Genomic DNA, 25,132 nt, shown 5'->3' on the forward strand with positions numbered 1-25,132 from the left:
CAATGTGAATGACATTTCAACCTGTCTCTGAACGTTTTTTATTTCTGCCCTCCCTACCTTGAAAAACTGCTGTTTTGTCACTTTTAACCTCTGGTACGGTACCAAATGTGATAGTGCCCTCGCCATTATTTGTTATTAGCCCAGAAAGTTTCCCTTCTCTTTCCTGTTGAGTTTAAGGCTATACCTAGCATAGTCAACTGACTGATAGGGTCAACAGGAACCACACCAATATGAGATTCCATACCTGATCCAAGCAGCTGTTCCGACTCTAAATTAACTCTCCTAACAGAACAGTTTAAATAAAGCCGATCATGGCGCCTCAGAAAAGATACAAGCCCAACACCAGTACGTCTCGTTGCTGTAGCTCTTCTTACTGGGTCACACTCAACAGAATAATTAGGGTTCCTGTATATGCTGTTGCCTGCCCCACCCACTATTACCACAGTGTATTCCTTTGGGAAGTGAAGTGAACCTACATCCTCTATCATCTGACCCAGACTTACACTAGGTCCAAGAAAAATTGTGACCTTGTCGCCTGATCCTAGTTCATCCTGCAACAATTGGCCACATCTACCTTGTGAACTACCTAACAACAGAACTTCCTTTATCTTCACAACTTTTTCTGACTTCTTACTTCTCAAACACTTTTTGAAAGTTTGTTGTGTCCTGTCCACTTCTACATCTACTGGTGGTTCATCAGTTTTCAACTGTGACAGCATATCAAATCCGTTTTCCACATTAACAACAAAACTGTCTGAGAAAGTCTTATTCCTATTTCTGCTATAACCTACTGTTAGTTCCCAACTCTTCTTTACATTCTCCCCCCTTAACCCTTTCAGATCTTGTTTTGCCTTATCTAGTTCCATCTCAAGGGCAGCAGTCTTTTCCTCTTGTTCCTCTACCTTCCTATCTCTACAGAAATTCATAGAAAGCCTTGCATAGTATGACCAAAAATTCGCCCTTTTTGTAAGTGATACAAATGCAAGACTAAAACGAAACACCAGTCCTTTATTCAAGAGGCAGCCAATAAAATATTTGAAAACATTAAGAGGTGGTACTAGTCAAATGGATTATCACTAAACTTTGGCAACATTGATTATGTAGAACCCAGTAATTCTTATACAGCCCAGCTAGCTACACTGAAAATAAAACACAAAAAGTAGAAAGCTTGGAGTTTCTGGGTCTGCAGATAGATTACATCTGTATGTGGTAAACACATGCTTCAGACTTAACCAAGTACTTTACTTCAGTTACATTTGCAGGGCGTATGATTATTGCTATGGGTAATTTAAAAGTAAAGAAATTAGTTCATCTAGCATATTTACCTTCACTGATGAATTACTTATTATTTAGGGAATATCAACTAACAGGAATAGTATATCCAGAATATAGGAATGCCTTACCGGAACTATAACTAGTGTTGGTTCTAGAACATCATACAGAGAGCTTTTCTTAAAACTCGCTTCTTTCACTTTTTTTTACATTAACATACTTTCTTATTATCAATATTTCTCTTTCCTAAAAACATATTGCAAAGCACTGATGTAACACAATCTCTAGACAGCATGGAAGGCGTTTAATATTAGCACTGAAAGGGATCAGATACATGAGGACACTTATTCAATAACTGGCCATTATATTAAATGTCTTGTGGGTTACATATTATTGATTGAATTAAAGATCTTCTAGTTGCACAACTCCATCTACACCATTGAAGAGTATCTTGACAAAAAAAAAAAAAAATCAGTATCAATGTTTTAGTGAAATTACAATGAAATGAACATCCTTAGCTGCTTACAGGCGTTGACATACGTCAACGGGAACAGATGAAAATGTGTGCCCCGACCGGGACTAGAACCCGGGAGCTCCTACTTACATGGCAGACACTCTATCCATCTCAGCCACCGAGGACACAGAGGATAGCGCGACTGCAGGGATTTATCTCTGGCACGCCTCCCGCGAAACCCACAGATGGATAGAGAGTCTGTCATGTAAGCAGGAGATCCTGGGTTCGCGTCCCGGTCGGGGCACACATTTTCACCTGCCCCGTTGACGTATGTCAACGCCTGTAAGCAGCTAAGGGTGTTCATTTCATTGTAATTTCATTCTAACGAGCTGCATGGTCACCGATGGTATCTGTTCTTTCGGACATGTTTTAGGTTATAATCTGTAATAATCAATGTAATAAAATGTTAGATCAGTCTGCAGTATTGGTGAGGATCCTACATGCTCTCATATCGTATCCAGCCTGTTAATAAATTAGTTATTCAAAAGCAACCTTTAACTGTGAAAAAGGTAACTAGCTTACAGTAACGTTTGATACAGCTCTGAATGCAGAATATCTTCGTGTTTCAATTACAAATGATCAATGTGGTTACCTCTGTAACACGACAAATGTAGTATCTGTAATCAGTTTCCTGTCATATTCTATGAAGCAAGTCTTGGTGTATCGTGGAAACTGCGTGTGTTATCTGTTGTTGCAGCTTGTTGCCATTTTCCAGAAGCAGAGGGACAAACACTTACATCTTTAATGTAACCCATAGACAGAAGTCCATTGGGGTTAAATCAGTTGATCGTGTTGGCCAGAATATTGTTTCATAATATCCAGCTTGTTGCCATTTTCCAGAAGCGGAGGGACAAACACTTACATCTTTAATGTAACCCATAGACAGAAGTCCATTGGGGTTAAATCAGTTGATCGTGTTGGCCAGAATATTGTTTCATAATATCCAGTCCAAGTCGGCACATTCCTATGGAGATGGGAACAACCTCACGACGATAATATGGTGTGTCCATTCTGCTGGAAAATAAATTCTGTGCCCATATCCTGTTGTACCTGAGGCATTAGACAATGTTCAAGCAAGTCCGGTTATGATAGACCTGTTACGGTTGACTCGGCAAAAATTAAATAATCGTATATCTTGTTGCAGCTTTCACCACAAAAATAAATATCATAGGCGAGTCCTATACTGTTCAACTACATCATGTGGTTTCCACTCACTCTATATTCGGACGATATACTGGTTCACTTTACTGGACGTATGGAAAGTGGCTTTGTCACCGAACATCATTGTATTCAGAAAATAATATTTAGTCTGCATTTTCGTATACATTTCTACACAAAACTCATCTTTTATTTTTTTCTGACTTTCTCTTAAAACTTGCAACAGTTTCAGTTTGTAGGATTTAAATGACAGGCAATTCCGTTATACCTTCCGCACTCTAACACAAACGAATTTCAGTTCTAAACTGGCATGCACATGCACATGCACATGAAAAACGGATATTCATTGGACAAATATATTATACTAGAACTGACATGTGATTACATTTTCATAGTTCCTGAGAAATCAGTACCGAGAACAACCACCTCTAGCCGTAATAACGGCCTTGATACGCCTGGGCATTGAGTCAAACAGAGCTTGGATGCCGTGTACAGGTACAGCTGCCCATGCAGCTTCAACAAGATACCACTGTTCATCAAGAGTAGTGAGTGACGTATTGTGACGAGCCAGTTGTTCGGCCACAATTGACCAGACGTCTTCAATTGGTGAGAGATCTGGAGAATGTGCTGGCCATGGCAGCAGTCGAATATTTTCTGTATCCAGAAAGGCCCGTACAGGACCTGCAACATGTGGTCGTGCATTATCCTGCTGAAATGTAGGGTTCCGCAGGATCGAATGAAGGGTAGAGCCACGGATCGTAACACATCTGAAATGTAACGTCCACTGTTCAAAGTTCCGTCAATGCGAACACGAGGTGACCGAGACGTGTAACCAATGGCACCCCATACCATCACACCGGGTGATACGCCAGTATGGCGATGACGAATACACGCTTCCAACGTGCGTTCACCGCGATGTCGCCAAAAACGGATGCGACCATAATGATGCTGTAAGCAGAACCTAGATTCATCCGAAAAAATGACATTTTGCCATTCGTGCTCCCAGGTTCGTCGTTGAGTACACCATCGCAGGCGCTCCTGTCTGTGATGCAGCGTCAAGGGTACCCGCAGCCATGGTATCCGAGCTGATATTCCATGCTGCTGCAAACGTCATCGAACTGTTCGTGCAGATTGTTGTTGTCTTACAAACGTCCCCATGTGTTGGCTCAGGGATCGAGTCGTGGCTGCACGATCCATTACAGCCATGTGGATAAGATGCCTGTCAGCTCGACTACTAGTGATACGAGGCCGTTGGGATCCAGCACGGCGTTCCGTATATTACCCTCCTAAACCCACCAATTCCATATTCTGCTAACAGTCATTGGATCCCGACCAACGCGAGCAGCAATGTCGCGATACGATATACAGCAATCGCGATAGGCTAGAGTCCGACCTTTATCGAAGTCGGAAACGTGATGGTACGAATTTCTCCTCCTTACACGAGGCATCACAACAACGTTTCACCAGGCAACGCCGGTCAACTGCTGTTTGTGTATGAGAAATCGGTTGGAAGCTTTCATCATGTCAACACGTTGTAGGTGTCGCCACCAGCGCCAACCTTGTGTGAATGCTCTGAGAAGCTAATCATTTGCACATCACAGCATCTTCTTCCTGTCGGTTAAATTTCGCGTCTGTAGCACGCCATCTTCGTGGTGTAGCAATTTTAATGGCCAGTAGTGTATATTACATCACTGCAGCCACCCCTGGGCTAGCTGCACCCAGCTTTTTGGAGTAGACGTTACCCACTGACAATGCTTTTCTGGAATGGCGATTGTTGCCTTGTGAGAGCGCTTGGCGTGGCAACACTATAGCGAACGGACAACTAAGGTATTGAGTGGGCATTGTGCGATGGCGCTCACTAATATGTTTTGGGGCCAATTATCCATGGCGCGTTCTGACTGTTATGGTTTCTGTGTGACGTGATTAATGTCCTATTGAGGCATGTGGGATCTTACTACAACTGAGAGCACTTAAACTGGTTTTGGAATAAGTTATCTCTTTGGTAATAAGTCGTATTCTGTGTGATCTACTATTAATCTCCTTACTCTGGAGGCAGAAAAAAAGAAAACAAACGCAGGAAATCTTTATTTCCATATTTTCCAGCAAACTAACACACAAGCATGACACATGCGCAAATAAAGTTTTTTGATGATTTACTAAGTCATTAATGGCGGTCCTCAATTGTAGACCTCAGGTCTCACTTATCGTGAAAATGTATTAGTATCTACTTCGTACTTTCTTTCTCTTTCCTTAAAAGAATCATTTTATTCAGAGGTATATATTATATTTCAAAACAGTTAAATTTATATGCTAATATGCACAGGAAATAAGATTTTTAATGTCAATATTTTTAAAATACGTAATTTGCAGTACAGGTTTATGTTGATGCTCTAAAACAACTTCATAGATGCAAGAAAATAATAATCATACAATAATTTTTGGCAAGTAATGATTTGCTACTCTAAGTAATTAAATTTTTACAGTACGTTTAATGATAAGCTCTAGAGCTAATATTTTTCTCAATTCATAAGTACATTTCACATTTGACGCCAATATGTCTCACCTTGGAATTACACCACTTTTCCTGCATTTCGAGGCTTTCATTGCTTCAACAAGTTTTTTTTAGTGGGCCAACACTGTGAACCTAACTTCTGAAACTGATTGCAGCTCAGCTCTTCAAGGGTTTTTATTCATATTTTGTACATCATCCACGTCTTCAATGTCGGAGGAATTCACTGTATAAGAACTTTCTCTTCTCTTTGTTACTGGCATGACATCTTAACGATCTTATTGTTTACCAGTCAGTTTCATCAAGCTATGCAGGACAGTCTTCATCAAAAATGAGAATTTGTCATCTTCCCACTCAGATAATTACGTACTGCTGTCATTAAGAAGAGCTTCTAATTACTCATAGGTTAACATTTCATGCATTGCGGTAGAGTGTAGAAATACCGATTATTTCGGTATTCCATTATTGAAGACCAAATTGAAACCTGAGGTTCACGAACGACGACCTCCAGAAAATGGACTATTTCATAATAACGAACAAAATTTATATAAATCTGAACTAATACTGGACGTCTAGAATAGTTAACGATCGTTATGCAAAATATTTAGGTACAATAATTATGTATATAGTTTCCAGTTTGTAGAAGTAACCACTTCCAGCGTACGACCAGCTGTAAACTAATACACGAATCGTTTCTTGCGAAATGCTCCGCCGTGGTTTTAAAACTAAGAACAAGAAAGTCCACACTCGCAGACCATTGGTCTATAAACGAAGAAAAAAATATTGAACGAAGGTCCACATGTGTGAAACAAGGGAACGAAGAGGCTGACTGTTATCAATCAAGCCTTTCACTGTCCGCTTCCTAAAAGTTAACAGCAAAAGAAAACATATAATTACATTATTAAGACAAAGAGGAGAGAGGCAGCATCGTCTAATATAGCATACGAACCAGTCGTTTTATACATTGTACTAAATAAAATGTAGTCTCTTGTCTACTCTCCACAACCCAGAGACCATTCTCTGAGGGAACAATGGAACAGAATTGAAGCTCGGATGAAACGAATTCATGACTGACAGATTGCAGGGGCAGGAGACAGTGTTGCCAACGTGCCACCACATCCACTTGACAAGGATCTTCATCTACCTACATGACAGGTAACACAGTGTGAGAACTACGGTTACCCGGCGATTGTCCACTACCACTGGAGCCACTGAAAAATCAGTTACAAACTTTGCACAACCAAAGGACAGCACCACAAAAAATTAGTACACACTTTTAGTGGTTTAAAATTCACTCAACATTTATTGTTGCAACACTGCGTATGGAGTACATGAAACGATTGCATTTACAGATCAATAGCACAGGCAGTTTTGAAGTATCGACCCATGTTGAAACACCCATATTACGAGGATAAGTCAATTATGATCCGCAATTTAGTTACATTTTTGCTTTTTTGGTAGTACTGTCGTTTTACGTTGATGACTCATGATTTGTTTATTTGTTGTTATTTCTTTGCAATTTTCAAGCTGCTAGATTAGTTTCGTTATCGCTGCCGTGCTGTGAATCACGGCTGCTCCGCTGTCTATTTGCACCAAAGAAGAGCAACGTTCCGTGATCCGTTTTTTGTGGTCGGAAGGCGTATCAGGGGCCGAAATTCATCGAAGACTTTCGGTACAGTGCGGGAACAGTGTTTGACACTACCGAGTGTCTACGAATGGACTGAAAAATTCCGAAACAGTCGCACAAGTGTTACGCACGATGTAGGAGCCGGACGACCGTTTACCGCCACAAATGAAGAAACCATTGAGCGTTCACGTGAAATGATTCTCCTTAGACAGACGATTAAGTATTGACGAATTTCAAATTGGCTCTGAGCACTCTGGGACTTAACTTCTGAGGTCATCAGTCCCCTAGAACTGAAAACTACTTAAACCTAACTAAACTAAGGACATCACACACATCCATGCTCGAGGCGGGATACGAACCTGCAACCGTAGCGGTCGCGCGGTTCCAGACTGAAGCGCCTAGAACAGCATGGCCACACCGGCCGGCATTGACGAAGTGGCACACCGTCTGCAAATTAGTCACGGTTCTGCCTACGAAACCATCCACAACAGCCTTGTCTTCCATAAAGTTTGTGCAAGATGAGTCCCAAAACAACTCACACAGATGCATAAACAAACGCGCTTGGACATCTGCAAAAAACATTTGGATCGCTATGGTAACGAGTGGGACAACTTCTCAGACGGGATCATTACTGGTGAAGAAACATGGATCCATCATTACGAGCCGGAGAGTAAACGGCAGAGTATGGGATCAAAAAATCCAAATTCGCCGTGCAAGATAAAGTTCAAGACCCTACCGTCCGCAGGAAAACTGACGCTTGCGGGTTTTTGGGACGCACAAGGTCCAATACTGGAACATTATGGGGAAAGGGGCACAACAACAAACAGTGTACGTTACAGTGAGACCCTTACTGCCAGGCTAAAGCCTGCAATTCGAAGCGGACGCCGAGGATTGCTGTCAATAGGTGTTGTGTTGTTGCACGACAATGCCCGTCCGCATACTGCTGCCCACAATGCTGAAAGGCTCCAGAAACTCAGATTAGAAGTACTGGATCATCCTTCATATAGTCGCGAATTTGCCTCTTCTGACAATCCTTGTTTGGTCGATTCAGAAAGGCATTAAGGGGCCCGTCGGTTTGCTTCGGACGAAGCAATGAAAGAAGCGGTGCATTCCCGGCTCGCAGCTCAACCGAGAACCCTCTTTTATGAGGGCATCAGGAAACTTGTACAACGATGGACCAAGTGCTTTGTAACGCAAGGAGACTATGTCGAAAAGCGATGTTCTTGTAAGTTTCGTATTTGATTACAATAAGATTTTATAACTGTATATTGAGCAAACAGTAAAGGAAACAAAAGAAAAGTTCGGAGTAGGAATTAAAATCCATGGAGAAGAAATAAAACCTTTGAGGTTCGCCGATGACATTGTAATTCTGACACAGACAGCAAAGGACTTGGAAGAGCAGTTGAACGGAATGGACAGTGTCTTGAAAGGAGGGTATAAGACGAACATCAACAAAAGCAAAACGAGGATAATGGAATGTAGTCAAATTAAGTCGGGTGATGCTGAGGGAACTAGATTAGGAAATGAAACACTTAAAGTAGTAAAGGAGTTTCGCTATTTGGGGAGGAAAATAACATTTATACTCCGCAAGCCATCCAACGGTGTGTAGAGGAGGGCACTTTACGTGCCACTGTCATTACCTCCCTTTTCTGTTCCAGTCGCGTATGGTTCGCGGGAAGAACGACTGCCGGAAAGCCTCAGTGCGCGCTCGAATCTCTCTAATTTTACATTCGTGATCTCCTCGGGAGGTATAAGTAGGGGGAAGCAATATATTCGATACCTCATCCAGAAACGCACCCTCTGGAAACCTGGACAGCAAGCTACACCGCGATGCAGAGGGCCTCTCTTGCAGAGTCTGCCACTTGAGTTTGCTGAACATCTCCGTAACGCTATCATGCTTACCAAATAATCCTGTGACAAAACGCGCCGCTCTTCTTTGGATCTTCTCTATCTCTTCTGTCAACCCGACCTGGTACGGATCCCACACTGATTAGCAATACTCAAGTATAGGCCGAACTAGTGTTTTGTAAGCCACCTACTTTGTTGATGGACTACATTTTCTAAGGACTCTCCCAATGACTCTCAACCTGGCACCCGCCTTACCACCAATTAATTTTATATGATCATTCCACTTGAAATCGTTTCGTACACATACTCCCAGATATTTTACAGAAGTAACTACTACCAGTGTTTGTTCCACTATGATCATACAATCCGCTATGATCATACAATAAAGGATCCTTTCTTCTCTGTATTCGCAATACTTTACATTTGTCTATGTTGGGGGTCAGTTGCCACTCCCTGCACCAAGTGCCTATCCGCTGCATATCTTCCTACATTTCGCTACAATTTTCTAATGCTGCAACTTCTCTGTATTCTACAGCATCATCCGCGAAAAGCAGCATGGAACTTCCGACACTATCTACTAGGTCATTTATACATATTGTGAAAAGCAGCGGTTCCATAACACTCCCCTGTGGCACGCCAGAGGTTACCTTAACGTCTGTAGACGTCTCTCCATTGCGAACAACATGCTGTGTTCTGTTTGCTAAAAACTCTTCAGTCCAGCCACGCAGCTGGTCTGATATTTCGTAGGCTCTTACTTTGTTTATCAGGCGACAGTGCAGAACTGTATCGAACGCCTTCCGGAATACAAGGAAAACGGCATCTACCTGGGAGCCGGTATCTAATACTTTCTGGGTCTCATGAACAAATAAAGCGAGTTGGGTCTCACATGACCGCTGTTTCCGGAATCCACGTTGATTCCTGCTGAGTAGATTCTGGGTTTCCAGAAATGACATGATACGCGAGCAAAAAACGTGTTCTGAAATTCTACAACAGATCGATGTCAGAGATATAGGTCTGTAGTTTTGCGCATCTGCTCGACGACCCTTCTTGAAAACTGGAACTACGTTGTACGCGTAAACGACGAACACTTGTGTGCAGGCAGAATCTGCTTTCATCACTGAAGACCATGCGGAGGTTCGAGTCCTCCCTCGGGCATGGGTGTGTGTGTTTGTCCTTAGGATAATTTAGGTTAAGTAGTGTGTAAGCTTAGGGACTGATGACCTTAGCGGTTAAGTCCCATAAGATTTCACACGCACACTGAAGACCACAGCGCGTCATTCCATCTTCCACTTCAATGATGTTGCATGAGTGGAAGATGGGTTAGAGGTTTGGGTGACCGGTTTGCACCAGTTCGCGTTGAGACTTCTGTGCTCACAAGCCCTCTTATCTGTGCTTTGGTAGCTATACGATCTGCCACTGCTGCCCTTATAATACGACGATCCTGGCTGCATGGGCGTCCAATCTTGTCTACATGTGTGAGAAGGTTTTAATGACCAGTGATACCAGCATCGCTGTAGAACTGACACAACACATTATACTTTGGTGGCAATTCTCTGAAAGTACCAGCCCACCTCTCGGAAGGCCACGATTTGACCGCTTCCATACCCACTCGTATGGTTGTCGGAAGCACAAGTGTGTGTCCGTCACATGGGTGCGCTACAGTGAGCCTCCTGGCTGGGTGCATTCCCTATTAAAGTGTACACACAGATGGCGCTCTGATAGCTATGCCACTACGCTGTCTGTTGGCGGACGACGTTGAAACTACTATTAGTACATCTACTATACCCTAGGTGGCATATTACATCACCGAGTCAAAATTTGCAACGTCCATACAGGTGTTCTAATTTCTATATTCCTAGTCTATAATGCTGTCGATTAAAATTACATCACCAAGACAAAAAACCAAAACTTTACCTAATGAGCAGACACAGACTGCAATGATCATCGAGGTAATTTAACACCACGTCCCCCGTTAATGAATGGAAACATCAACCTTCTCCGTTGCAGTCAATTAACAGACAAGCTGAAGTGGAACCTTAGAGATGGCCGCCCCATCACGCTTACCCTGCGCAGCGGTTGTAAGGCGGCCGTGAGGCACCTTTAAATACTTGCTAATCACTTAAAGAAAAAGCCCCACCCTCTGCCGCGCCTTCACTGTTGTGTCCGCCCTACCCTCCATCTCTAGACCCTCCATCTCCTTTCCCAAGGTGGCTTCCGCCGACTCCCCCTCCCGGATGATGCCCTCTCTCCCTCCATTTATCCCTCCTATCAACTCTGATCCTCACCTCCCCCTCCCTCCCCCCTTTCCATCCTGTTTTTTCCCTTCCTACCCTCTCTCTGCCTCCCTTCTCTCCCCCGAGTCCTTTTGCATTTCCCTCCTCTGCCTTTCCCCATTCCCTCTTGCGTCTACCCTGCCGTCCTTATGAGTCCTCTCCCTGCGTCGGTTCCCGGCCCCCCCCTTCGTTTTTCCTCTCCTCCCCCCTTTTTTCCCCCCATCTGTCCAGGTCCCCGCCCCCCCATCTGCCCTTGGCTGTGGTGTGTCATTTTCTTGCCGACTTTTTAGTGTGTGTTTCCAGTGAGTATTAAGTGTTGTGCGTCTTTTCCGAAGTGTTGTGAAGGGACACCATACTGTCGCTGCGTGTGATTTTTATATCTCTTGCAAACAGAAACCAGACTGTCGCCGTGTTTTTTAATTGTCTGTCTACTATTTTACCTGTCCGTCTTATGTATTTTATTAGCATCGCCTACTCCTTTGATTTATGTTTCAACTTTCCACAATTTTCCGCCGTTTTACAATTTAAGTCACCGTTTCATCGCCTGCTTTTATTGTTTATTATCTTCTTATGTTTTAAAAATTCTGTAGGCTGAAGAACAGTGTACTAAGCTACTGCCAGCCTGCCCCCTTTGGGGGGAATCGAAATTCAATAAAGGAAAAAGAAAATTAAAGAAAAAGCGGATGGGTCAAAAAGGCGACGAACAGGCAATGGAAAAGTGAGTCGAGATGAAATAAGGGACACCCTTGAGTTAATACCATGGAACATAAAAGGTGAACTGGCTTTTATGGTGACAAAAGTCATCCAAGAAAGGTACCATTCACGATTTTTATAATAAAATAGGCTGTTACTCATATATTATTGAGAGGTAACGATAGCTCGTTTTAAGACTGATGGCGGACGTCTGTGTGTGGTAGGCATTTACACTCGAAAACAGGCTTGAGATGAAGAAACGGATATCTTCCATGAATAATTACAAGAACTCGCCCAGCACAATGAATGAGACCATCTTTTAATTCTCATAGACGACGTTAAAACTGGCGAAACACCATTACAACGCTAGTGGGAATATAAGGAAAAACACATCAACAAAAACGGCCAAAAGCTTATATACTTCTCCGCTTTTAACTCCTTGACGATAACCAACACGTTCCTTCTAAAGACAGAAACTGATAAATATTCAGGCAGGGCAAGAGGAACTGGATCCCTTGCTGATTATGAAATTGTTAACACCAGAATAGCACCACGACAGATTGAAACATATGTTTTGGTGCATACTGCATTCCCTTAGATAACTGTATGGTATGTTATAAGTTTCAAATCTCGGCCAGATGGAGAAAAATTGAGACAGGAAAACAGTCCTAGATATTTAGAAAAATATGAGACACACCTCTGCCAAGGGGGAGTATTTCATATCTCTATCCGACGAAACTAGCTGATAAATTAACTACTGAAAATGCAACGGATACGACTGAAGAAGAACAGCATATCATTAAAAATGAGTCTTCGAAAACAGTGACGAGGTTCTTGGCTAAAAAGTAAATAAATAAGTAAATAACGCACAGAAGAAAGAGACACTTAAAACTTCAGGATGAAGAGATAGACCAAGCAGAGAAAGGAAAACAACAAGCATATAATATTTACCTGCAATCGCATGCTCAAAAACATCTAATTGCAGGAAAAGAAAGAAAAGCAGCAGAAATCGTGGGAGCTATTCAGTAATGAAAATGAAAATGACATCAATGGTCGATAGTCAACAGCGTACTTTTTGATGTAAAATTTGAAATTTTCCCAGCGAATGAAGTTTACAACGACCGGCTGCAAGACTGAAATCTTTTTGAACAGCGTAGATTTTAATGAGACACGTCAACTAAAAAGAGAAAGATGCAGGCAATATAAATGTAAAAACTTCATAACGCCACAGATACGACCCAAAAGTATATTCAGGAATTAGCCTCAATGCAGGGTATAAAATCTATAGCATTATCTCAAATAATAGATTGCACCCTATCTCTGAGACAGTTTTATTAGAATAACAAATAGGTTTTAGAAAAGGAAGATCCTGCAGTGATGGTACTTTTAGTACAAAAGATCTGGTAGAGAAACGGAAAGAATTAACTAACATACGCAAATAGCATTTTTGGATTATGTAAAAAGCTTTTGATAAAGTGAAAAGAGTTCTACTGTGGCAGAGTAAGGAAAAAAAGTGGCTTCCCAAAGCGTTTAATTAAATCTGTAGAAGCTATGTGCAAGTAGACGAAAACAACAATCGAAGATGAACATAGTTTGACTAAACAGGGAACAACAACACAGGGAGTCAGACAAGGATATGGCCTGCCTCCAACTTTATTCAACGTCTGCGTCCATGATCTAGTCAGGGCTTGGCAACAAAATATCACCTACGGCATAAATACCAAAATACAGAAGTGGTTTAATAATCTATTATAGGCAGATGATCAAATAATAACTTAAGAAAATGAGGATAATCTTCAAGGAGCCGTTTATCGTGTTAATTTGTTTGGTCCTAAATATAACATGAAAATCTCCACTAATAAAACAAAGGTTGAAACTTCCTGGCAGATTAAAAGTGTGTGCAGGACCGAGACTCGAACTCGGGACCTTTGCCTTTCGCGGGCAAGTGCTCTACCGACTGAGCTACCCTGGCACGACCACGCCCCGCCCTCACAGCTTTACTTCTGCCAGTACCTCGTCTCCTACTTTCCAAACTTTACAGAAGCTCTCCTGCGAACCTTGCAGAACCTTGCAGAACCTTGTAGAGCACTTGCCCGCGAAAGGCAAAGGTTCTGAGTTCGAGTCTCGGTCCGGCACACAGTTTTAATCTGCCAGGAAGTTTCATATCAGCGCACACTCCCGCTGTAGAGTGAAAATTTCATTCTAGAAACATCCCCCAGGCTGTGGCTAAGCCATGTCTCCGCAATATCCTTTCTTTCAGGAGTGCTAGTTCTGCAAGGTTCGCAGGAGAGCTTCTGTAAAGTTTGGAAGGTAGGAGACGAGGTACTGGCAGAAGTAAAGCTGCGAGTACCGGGCGTGAGTCGTGCTTGGGTAGCTCAGTTGGCCGAGCACTTTCCCGCGAAAGGCAAAGGTCCCGAGTTCGAGTCTCGGTCCGGCACACAGTTTTAATCTGCCAGGAAGTTTCATATCAGCGCACACTCCGCTGTAGAGTGAAAATTTCATTCTTTAAAGCAAAGGTTATGGTTTTCGAGTGAAATTTCGACAATGAAACAGATAACAGGATCATAAAACTTAATACCGTCTATGAAACAGTTAGAAGTACGCAAAAAGGTTTTACAAATTCATGGAAGTGCAGACCGTGCTCTGTGGATCTGAAATCTGGGTTAACACTCAAAAACTACAAGATGCCAGTGCACTTGGTAATGAGGGAGTTACCTGAGATTAATTTTTAGGTCAATGGGAAGTGTCCTATAGATTTTTATGAAAGAGTTTTCAAGTATCAGAATATGTGACATAAAGAGCAGTATCTTTTGATTGTCTTGACATAGAAGCTTAAATTTTTTTACACCGCCATGGGACCTTAGACCTTAATATGTGACAAATTTGAACCTGTTCCAGAGGAAAAAGTTGTTACCAGACAGAGAGGGACAGACGAATAATATACATATATATATATATATATATATATATATATATATATATATATATATATATATATATATGAACAATTGTCCTTTACTTGTACCGTGAACCCTTGCTTCAGCACGGATTTCATGATTTTACGTGTACAGGAAGTACCCAGAGGTTTCGATGAGGGAGCTTTCGACTATCAAAATATGTTACGTAAATGGCCGTATATTTTGACTGCATTCGCTTAGAAGCTTAAAATTCTTAAATCGCCAAGGATCCATGGACCTTAATATGTTACATAAATTTGAACTTGATACACCAAAATGAATCAGAGGGAAAGGGTCTTAACACAGGGGCAGGTAAACTGACAGACGAATAAAATGACAAACAAATATGTTCATGTTATATAGTTTCAAATTAACAATTACCGGATTGTTTTCGTTACTTGGACTGGGAAATCTTGCTTCTTGCCAAATTTCATGATTCTAGGTCAACGGGAAGCATCCCATAGGTATTGATGAGAGTTTTTGAGTTTCAAAATATGTGGCATAAATGACCATATCTTTCCACTACATTGACTTAGAAGCTTAGAATGTGTACACAGCCAAGGGACCTAGATCTTAATAAGTGACAAAAACTGGAACTTGATACGTTCCGGAGATGAAGGGTTCTTAACAGTCGGACAGACAGACAGAGAGACAGATTGTCAGACGGACACACGGACAACAAAGCTGTTCTACAACGGTACTGTTTTTACATACTGAGGCGTGGTACCGCAAAAATATCTGAACATAAACAGACGGTGGGAACACGTAGATGGAATGCATGAAAATAGACTTTCGAAACAAATTATTGACTAGAAACCAAGAGGTGCAAGACAGAGGGAAGACCAAGGAAGAGGTGGCTGAATCTTGTTGACTGCAAGAGGTGAAGGGAGAAGAATAAGAATAAAAAGTGTATAAAATATGGAAGGAAGAATGGATAATTAATTTGTAGGTGATTCGGGTGTATATAGAATTTGAAATTCCTTACACAAACCTATCACGTCTGGCAACAACACTAACTGTAAGCTGGCTGGGCATTGAGTGAAACTGGCCTTTGATCACAAGATACAGATACATGATTCCATACCACTCCAACTCTACACTATAGTTCATCAGTCAGAGTGTCTGGTGAGTGTTGGTGTGCCAGTCTCTCACAATACAAAATCGGATATTTTCAATGGGTGATAGATCTAGAGAAATGGCCACACCCTATGTAACTGGGTGAATCAGGACAGCAAGAGCTACGTGTGGTCTTGTATTACACTGTTGGAAAATAAGATCACAGAGATATCGAAGATAGGCTACATCAGTAATACAGGGTGATTCAAAAGAATACCACAACTTTAGGAATTTAAAACTCTGCAACGACAAAAGGCAGAGCTAAGCACTATCTGTCGGCGAATTAAGGGAGCTATAAAGTTTCATTTAGTTGTACATTTGTTCGCTTGAGGCGCTGTTGACTAGGCGTCAGCGTCAGTTGATGCTAAGATGGCGACCGCTCAACAGAAAGATTTTTGTGTTATTGAGTACGGCAGAAATGAATCGACGACAGTTGTTCAGCGTGCATTTCGAACGAAATATGGTGTCAAACCTCCTGATAGGTGGTGTATTAAACGTTGGTATAAACAGTTTACAGAGAATGGGTGTTTGTGCAAAGGGAAAAGTTCTGGACGGCCGAGAACGAGTGATGAAAATGTAGCACGCATCCAGCAAGCGTTTGTTCGCAGCCCAGGAAAATCGACTCGCAGAGCTAGCAGAGAGCTGCAAATTCCACAATCAACTGTATGGAGAGTCCTACGAAAAAGGTTAGTTATGAAACCTGAACGTCAACTACCCGAGGCGATGGATCGGCCCCCAGGCAGCCCGTGACAGAGCACTTCATCACTGGCCTCCAAGAAGCCCTGATCTTACCCCCTGCGATTTTTTCTTATGGGGGTATGTTAAGGATATGGTGTTTCGGCCACCTCCCCCAGCCACCATTGATGATTTGAAAAGAGAAATAACAGCAGCTATCCGAACTGTTACGCCTGATATGCTACAGAGAGTGTGGAACAAGTTGGAGTATCGGGTTGATATTGCTCGTGTGTCTGGAGGGGGCCATATTGAACATCTCTGAACTTGTTTTTGAGTGAACAAAAACCTTTTAAATACTCTTTGTAATGATGTATAACAGAAGGTTATATTATGTTTCTTTCATTAAATACACATTTTTAAAGTTGTGGTATTATTTTTGAATCACCCTGTATAATGGCTACTTTTCAAACTGGTGGCTATGCGAACTGTGGTGGTCCTGTTGTATGCCCAGTGGTACACCACATCGTCTCAAGTGCTGGGTCCGTACAATATTGACAAATGCTACGTGGAAACGTTTGTCCTTATCAAAGCCTCCACACACACAGATGAGACAGATATGTCCATCGTGATGCTTTATGCGGGAACAAGACTCGTCCGAAATGATGACACTGTGCCACTCCTGTATCCAGTATTGTTGAAGGGTGCACTGGTGAAGGTATGACCCTCTCCACTGTCACGTCTAAGGAAGCAGTAACTCTACTGGCTGTACTGACAGTATGTGAGGTCTCAGAGAAGACAGATTTTTGTCTTGCTGTGAACAAACTTATTTCCTAACTCAAGATAGAAGGTGTATCAGTAGGATCCAGCACATACAAGTGAACAATATGTCTGTCCTATTGGTCTCTATTCACGTGGATACATTGACATCCTGCACGCTGTTAAGTGTGGCCCTGCTGAATACATCTTCTCTCCATTGTCTGGTCACATGAAAGGGACCACTGGTTATGTTTCACGTCGATGTACAATAACCTCTCACAGATGGCTGGTGTCAGCACTAGCCATGGAGGGTATATGAAGTGTGTTGGGTGACATGCAAAACAGTGCAGTTGTTGTCATAATGCAGAAAAGGAGTGCTTCATCTGACATCCAAAGGGCATGATCATTGACTTTTGGATCAAGGATGGAGCATTTTCGAAACAGCTAAGTGTGTGAACTGTTCACCTGCCACTGTGGTTCAGGTATGCTGTGCATGGCAAAACGGCGCTATCCAAAACTGGCACTGAGGCAACTGCGGTGCACCACAGGCCACAGATGACAGTGGTGAATGAGGGCTGCAGAGATGTATAGATGTATACAAGTAAAACCTGCAGCTTTCAAATAACTTCCGGGAATTCAGCCAGGTAACACCTTCAGCGACCTGGCATGTGTTGACATCCACTTACTTTTTATTTAATGACCAGTATTACGAGCAGACAGATGGAGTTGCGATGGGTAGTCCGTTTTCTTCTGTGATCGCAAATTTGTTTATGGAAGACTTCGAGGAACGTGCATTGGATACGGCGCCTTTGAAACCCGACTGTTTCTTTAGATGCGTTGACGATACCTTCGTTGTTTGGCCACATGGTAGGGAGAATTTGAATGTCTTTCTAGAACATCTGAACTCGATCCACCTGAACATTCGTTTTACGATGGAGGTGGAAGAGGATGGTTGCCTTCCCTTTCCTGACGTGTTGGTTAGGAGGAAGGATGATGGATCATTGGGACATGCAGTCTACAGGAAACGTACTCACACCGACTTGTACTTACAGGCTAATAGTCGTCACCATCCGGCCAAGCGTGAAGGGGTACTTCGTACCTTGGTACACAGGGCACATGTCGTTTCTGACGCTGAGACTTTGCCAGCTGAACTGTCCCATCTTGAAGTTACATTTCGTCAAAATGGTTATAGTGATAGACAGATTGAACGTGCGTTGCGCTATCGACCAACTGTACATCGGGTGATTGACGATAATTCTGAGTCAACACTTAAAGTCTACTGCCTTTTTGCCTTACGTAGGAAACACGTCCAACAAGATCGGCCGTATTTTACGGAAATACGATGTGAAATGTGTTTTCCGACCTCCATCTAAAATTAGAGCACTTTTGAGTTCCGTTAAGGATGATCTTGACTGCGTAAGGCGGGTGTATATCGTATTCCTTGTAGCCGCGGCATGGCATATATTGGTCAAACTATCAGCACCGTGGAGGACCGATGTACTGAGCATAAAAGGCACACACGATTACAGTAGCCAAATAGATCTGCTATTGCCGAACATTGCTTGGATACTGGTCACCCCATGTTATATAATAACACCGAGGTATTGGCATGCACGTCTACCTGTCGGAACAGTTATTAAGGAGGCAGTTGAGATTAAATTAGCGAGCGACCTCGTTAACAGGGATGGAGGTTTTTGTTTAAACTCTGTTTGGAATCCGGCTCTCTCCCTTGTCAAAAAACAGAGGGACAAAGTCAATGCTACCTCACCTGCGAATTCATAGTCTCATTATCGATAGCTCTGACTTTGGTCATCTTTGGTGCCACTAGTGTTCAGTGCGTGTGTTATCTTTCCTGCTTCAGTCCGAGAACCGAGGTTTTAAATTTGCTTGTACGCCGCCTGTCCGTTGCAGTTTGCCTTGAAAATGGCGGGGTGTTCTCCCGCCGAAATATCGGCTGTCGCTGAAAGTGTTACCTGGCTGAATTCCCGGAAGTTATTTGAAAGTTGCATACGCCAGGAGAAACTCAGGTCTCACAGTTGAGCAACTGACTGCCCAGATGAACCAAGGGGCTATCAACAGTGTCTCCTCAATGACAGCCCGCGAACATTGCTGCATGTGGGGCTCCTCAGCAGTCACCTGGTTCATGCACTCATGCTGAATACTGTTCATCCGCGATGAAGGCTGGAATTAGCGTGACACTACCACGAATGTACGTTCCGTTTGTGGAGACAGGTAGCCTTTTCTTATGCATCACATAGTATGTGCTATGAGACAGCTTGCCGTCGGCGTGTACACAGTGAAATGTCTCAAAGCAAACATCCTGTGAAAATCTACATAGCATTGTAGTCTGAGGACTGTTTTCATGGCATTGGTTCAAATGGCTCTGAGCGCTATGGGACTTAACATCTGTGGTCATCAGTCCCCTACAACTTAGAACTACTTAAACCTAACTAACCTAAGGACACCACACACATGCATGCCCGAGGCAGGATTCGAACCTGCGACCGTAGCAGTCACGCGGTTCCGGACTGAGCGCCTAGAACCGCTAGACTACCGCGGCCGGCTTTTCATGGCATTCCCAGGTGATCTCGTCATTCAGGAAGACACAGCGGATCAACACAAGTATGCATATGTCCACCCTCACATACAGTTTATTTTTCCTCTGCACGATGGCATCTACTAGCAGGATAAGGTAACATGCCACACAGCTTGCAGTGTATGTACATGGTTCGTAAGTTTACCATACTCCCCAGGCCATCATACCCTCTGGATGTAACCCAATCGAGAATCTGTGAAACCTCTTCTACCCATCTGTTCGTGCTGTGGATCCTCAACTGAGAGACTTAGTACAGCTGTCCACGTCACTGGAGTCAGCATGGCTCTGCTCCCTGTCAGTACCTTCCACAATCTCACTGATCTCAAACTGCATGTCTCGCAGTGGTCCACTGTGCAAAAAGTGGTTATGCATGTGTTTGACTGGTGGTCTGCTCAAGGCCAAAGTTAAAGGCAGGCAGGTACATGCAGTGTTTCTCAATTTCCAAAAAGCATTTGACTCAGTGGTAGGAAGTACGCAGCAAGTTGTCTCGAATGTAGAGTCATCGGCAGACGTAGAAGAAAAGTCAGGTGTGCTTCATGGAAGTGTGTTGCGGCCCTTGCTATTCGTGTTGCATTTTAATTAGCATGTAAATGAAATAAATCGTTTCAAAGATGATGCAGTTATCGACAATGAAGTACAGTCTGAAAGAAGTTGCACAAATGATCAGTTAGATCTTGAAAAGATTTGTAAGTGGCGCAAAGACTGGTAGCCTTAAATAGTCAGAAACGTAAAATTGTGCACTTCACAAAAAGAAAAAATAAGTTTCTCATGAGTAGAATGTCATTGTATCACAACTGGAAACGATCAATTCATGCAAATATCTGGGTGTAACACTGTAAGGATATGAAATGGAAGAATCACATAGACTCATTTGTAGATAAATCAGGTGCCAGAAATCATTTTGTTAGTAGAATACTAGGTAAACTGCAAACAGTGTGCAAAGGAGATACGTGATACCTGTTCTCTTTGACATGTGCAGTAGAGCAGATACCACATATCAATTCATGTATGAGCGAGGATGACTCTCGATACTTTCAGTGCAGATGCATCATGTCTTACGAACCCCTGGAGAACTTATGAATGCTACGATCAGTGGGGCTAATGGATGGGGAGCTACTTGTGCATGACAGGTTGAGAATATGGGATGCACAGTAAGTGTGTCTGGATGGCAACCATCCTAGAGAAATGTAGCATCCAGTTTTGAGTCCAAATTTAAACCTTCACCACTGATATTGCAATTCCTGTAAGTGGATGTCGTCCTGTTTCCTGTAATACTGTATTCTGAGAACTTCTTCTAACAAAGTCTTAAGAACAAGCTTTGAATGAAAACTCTAGGAAGATACCACAACCCCCTACATACCGCTCCTGTAGGGATCATAAGGACAAGATTAGATCAGTTACAGCATACCCAGTGGAATTTCAACAACAGACGTTCTTTCCCACACTCCATAGGTGAAAGGAATGGGAAGAAGCATTAATAACAGATACAATTAGACTTTCCTTCTGGCATGCACTTCATAGTGATTTGCAGAGTCAGATATAGATGCAAACGTAGAAACATTCAAATGCAATTTTTGAATGAGGTATACATTGCGTTATATTTCCTTGTGTACACAATGAAGAGGGCATTACTACTATCTACTTTTTGCTCTTGCACTGAAATGCTAAACATTTGCATATTCAAGTGTGTAGTACACTTCATGCCAGTTTTGATCTTGGTTGCCATTTTAATTGCTAGTAGTGCATAATGTAGTGGAGTCTAACTACATGAGTGAGTGAATGAGTGAGGAAGTTAGAGCAGCAATGATGACATTATGATGGTATCTGTCAGGAACTGACAGTGCGGCCCTGGTTGCGGGTGAAATGGCTGACACACCTAACGCGCACCGGCAGGGAGACATGGCGTGTGGTGGCAACACTGCGGCAGTATGGCGACCGTCTGGTGGCTCTCAAGAGGCGCCAACTGCGCAGCGGCGTCGCAGCCGACCAGAGTCAGTCGATGCCTAACAAGAAGCACCGGCTAGCTTTCCTGGACATGGTCCTCTCCTCGGGTGGCGGACTACTCACCAGCAAGGAGATCTACAATGAGGTGAACTGTCTTGCAACATGTCGTTCTCAGCCTCAGAGGGCTGTGATCGGTGGAGCCTTTATCTGATTTCTATTCTTATTGGGTAGTAATTATCAGTACTATTAGGAGTAAACTAAGAGGCCAAAAAGCAGGAAAGGTGTAAGAAACTTCCTGGCAGATTAAAACTGTGTGCCGGACTGAGACTCGAACTCAGGACATGGCAGAAGTAAAGCTGTGAGGAGGGGGCGTGAGTCGTGCTTGGGTAGCTCAGATGGTAGAGCACTTGCCAGCGAAAGGCAAAGGTCCCGAGTTCGAGTCTCGGTCCGGTACACAGTTTTAATCTGCCAGGAAGTTTCATATCAGCGCACACACCACAGCACAGTGAAAATCTCATTCAGGAAAGGTGTAAGCCAGGGTTTCACATCCTCACAACTGATGTTTCAATTTGTATGTGAGGATTTGACACACAAGGACGAAGATATCCAGTAAATGCAGTTTCTTACAATCAACATAATACTTATTTCATGTATACCTATGAATGAAAATAATATATTTCAATGCAAACGCCTACTTTTGTACCAAAGGATAGGTCATATATGTAAATCAAATCAACAATGAAAGTATTTCATTAGAAAGTTCATGCAAATATGGACATGCTCTCATTTCCACAAACCATTTGGACATGTTTGGCTTTGAATGATTAACTTACATTTTATTGTATAATTTTAATTTTAAGAACTAACAGCCTCAGTTGAAAAGTTTACCTAGGTTTCAATCAGGATAACCCAACCTTCTTCAGAATAAAACTAACTACTTTTCGTCCATAGTGGACATTGTCAAGCTAAAAGTACAAATCCATAAATCATCGTCAGACTGTAAAAACTTACCTGAAACTGGCTCGGCCCCACTTCGCGACCACGATGCGGCAGACACGAGTGCTGTACTGGAACTGACTGTAACGTCATGAGGCCCGCCTAGGCGGACACAGTACCTTGCGCCTGCTCATAAACTGTGTGATGGGTACTTGTTGGTACAAGATGCAAACCTAACTCCTGACCTTGAATTTACTAGTAAAGTGAAATAAAAGAAAGGTACAGCTAAGGAGGAGGGTGTATTGTTATCCTGTGCAGAACGTACTTAGATTGACTGTCTTAACATTTATGAAGTATTTGTTGATCATGATATGAGGAAGACATCACGTGCTTACAACGTATGGCCTGTCTAGCAAACTTTTGTGCTTAAGCACGATGTTTAATCACCTAAAAAGAACTTAGGAGTGGGAAGGATAATATAAAGCCAACATCGTCATTATTATGACTAGGTCTAAAAAAATTTTTGGGATGTAAATGTTAAACATTCGCTTAGCTACGGTTACAACGCACGAACATCCTATTGACTTAGCACACAAATGGTCATGAATGAACTTATGAACAAGTCTACATCTAATCTGTAACATGCGGCAATACGGGCTATATAAAATAGGTGGTTATTATTCACGATTAGTATATTTGACCTGAAATGGTCTAGAATCAAGTCAAAATAAACTAATGCACGTGCCTGATTGAGCTTCATGAGGAAGTTATGGTTATGAGTTACAGAAAACACTAAAGTAGGGGATAATGTGGCGGCAATTGAGTACTAAATTTGTCTTCATGTAGGTGATCCACAACCAAGCTGTAAATCTTGAATAATAACCATCTATTTTATATGACTCATATTGCCAGATGTCACAGATTAGATGTAGACTTGTTCATAAGTTCATTCATGACCATTTGTGTGCTAAGTCAATAGGATGTTCGTGCGTTGTAACCATAGCTAAGCGAATATTTAACATTTACATCCCAAAAAATGTTTTAGACCTAGTCACAATAATGACGATGTTTGCTTTATATCATCCTTCCCACTCCTAAGTTCTTTTTAGGTGATTAAACATCGTGCGTAAGCACAAAATTTCGCTAGACAGACCATACGTTGTAAGCACGTGATGTCTTCTTCATATCATGATCGACGAATACTTCATAAATGTTAAGACAGTCAATCTAAGTACGTTCTGCACAGGATAACAATACACCCTCCTCCTTAGCTGTACCTTTCTTTTATTTCACTTTACTAGTAAATTCAAGGTCAGGAGTTAGGTTTGCATCTTGTCCCAACAAGTACCCATCACACAGTTTATGAGCAGGCGCAAGGTACTGTGTCCGCCTAGGCGGGCCTCATGACGTTACAGTCAGTTCCAGTACAGCACTCGTGTCTGCCGCATCGTGGTCGCGAAGTGGGGCCGAGCCAGTTTCAGGTAAGTTTTTACAGTCTGACGATGATTTATGGATTTGTACTTTTAGCTTGACAATGTCCACTATGGACGAACGGTAGTTAGTTTTATTCTGAAGAAGGTTGGGTTATCCTGACTGAAACCTAGGTAAATCTAAGTAAACTTTGCAACTGAGGCTGTTAGTTTTTAAATCTAATATTAATAATTATATAGTTGCTCACAGGGCCGCGAAATGTTGAAAATATTATTGTATAATGCTTGTTGTATTACAACATATTACGTGTTTGGTACAATATACACTCTTGGAAATGGAAAAAAGAACACATTGACACCGGTGTGTCAGACCCACCATACTTGCTCCGGACACTGCGAGAGGGCTGTACAAGCAATGATCACACGCACGGCACAGCGGACACACCAGGAACCGCGGTGTTGGCCGTCGAATGGCGCTAGCTGCGCAGCATTTGTGCACCGCCGCCGTCAGTGTCAGCCAGTTTGCCGTGGCATACGGAGCTCCATCGCAGTCTTTAACACTGGTAGCATGCCGCGACAGCGTGGACGTGAACCGTATGTGCAGTTGACGGACTTTGAGCGAGGGCGTATAGTGGGCATGCGGGAGGCCGGGTGGACGTACCGCCGAATTGCTCAACACGTGGGGCGTGAGGTCTCCACAGTACATCGATGTTGTCGCCAGTGGTCGGCGGAAGGTGCACGTGCCCGTCGACCTGGGACCGGACCGCAGCGACGCACGGATGCACGCCAAGACCGTAGGATCCTACGCAGTGCCGTAGGGGACCGCAC

At 42.7% G+C, this 25,132-nt stretch overlaps 1 protein-coding gene and 1 non-coding gene across 2 annotated transcripts in view; one reads left to right on the top strand and one right to left on the bottom strand.

Moving 5' to 3' along the window:
- The window catches only part of LOC124550680 (cytochrome P450 4C1-like), a 109,243-nt gene that overhangs the window by 47,556 nt on the left and 36,555 nt on the right, over nucleotides 1-25,132 (top strand). Inside the window, exon 4 of the mRNA XM_047125405.1 lies at nucleotides 21,826-22,083. Coding sequence (XP_046981361.1) covers nucleotides 21,826-22,083 — 258 coding nt within the window. The remainder of the gene's footprint in view (nucleotides 1-21,825; nucleotides 22,084-25,132) is intronic.
- On the bottom strand, nucleotides 13,792-13,866 carry Trnas-cga. The gene has a single exon. It is a non-coding gene; the product is annotated as a tRNA-Ser (tRNA).

The sequence above is a fragment of the Schistocerca americana genome, chromosome 9 (genome assembly GCF_021461395.2).
Source record: "Schistocerca americana isolate TAMUIC-IGC-003095 chromosome 9, iqSchAmer2.1, whole genome shotgun sequence".
Lineage (NCBI taxonomy): Eukaryota > Metazoa > Arthropoda > Insecta > Orthoptera > Acrididae > Schistocerca > Schistocerca americana.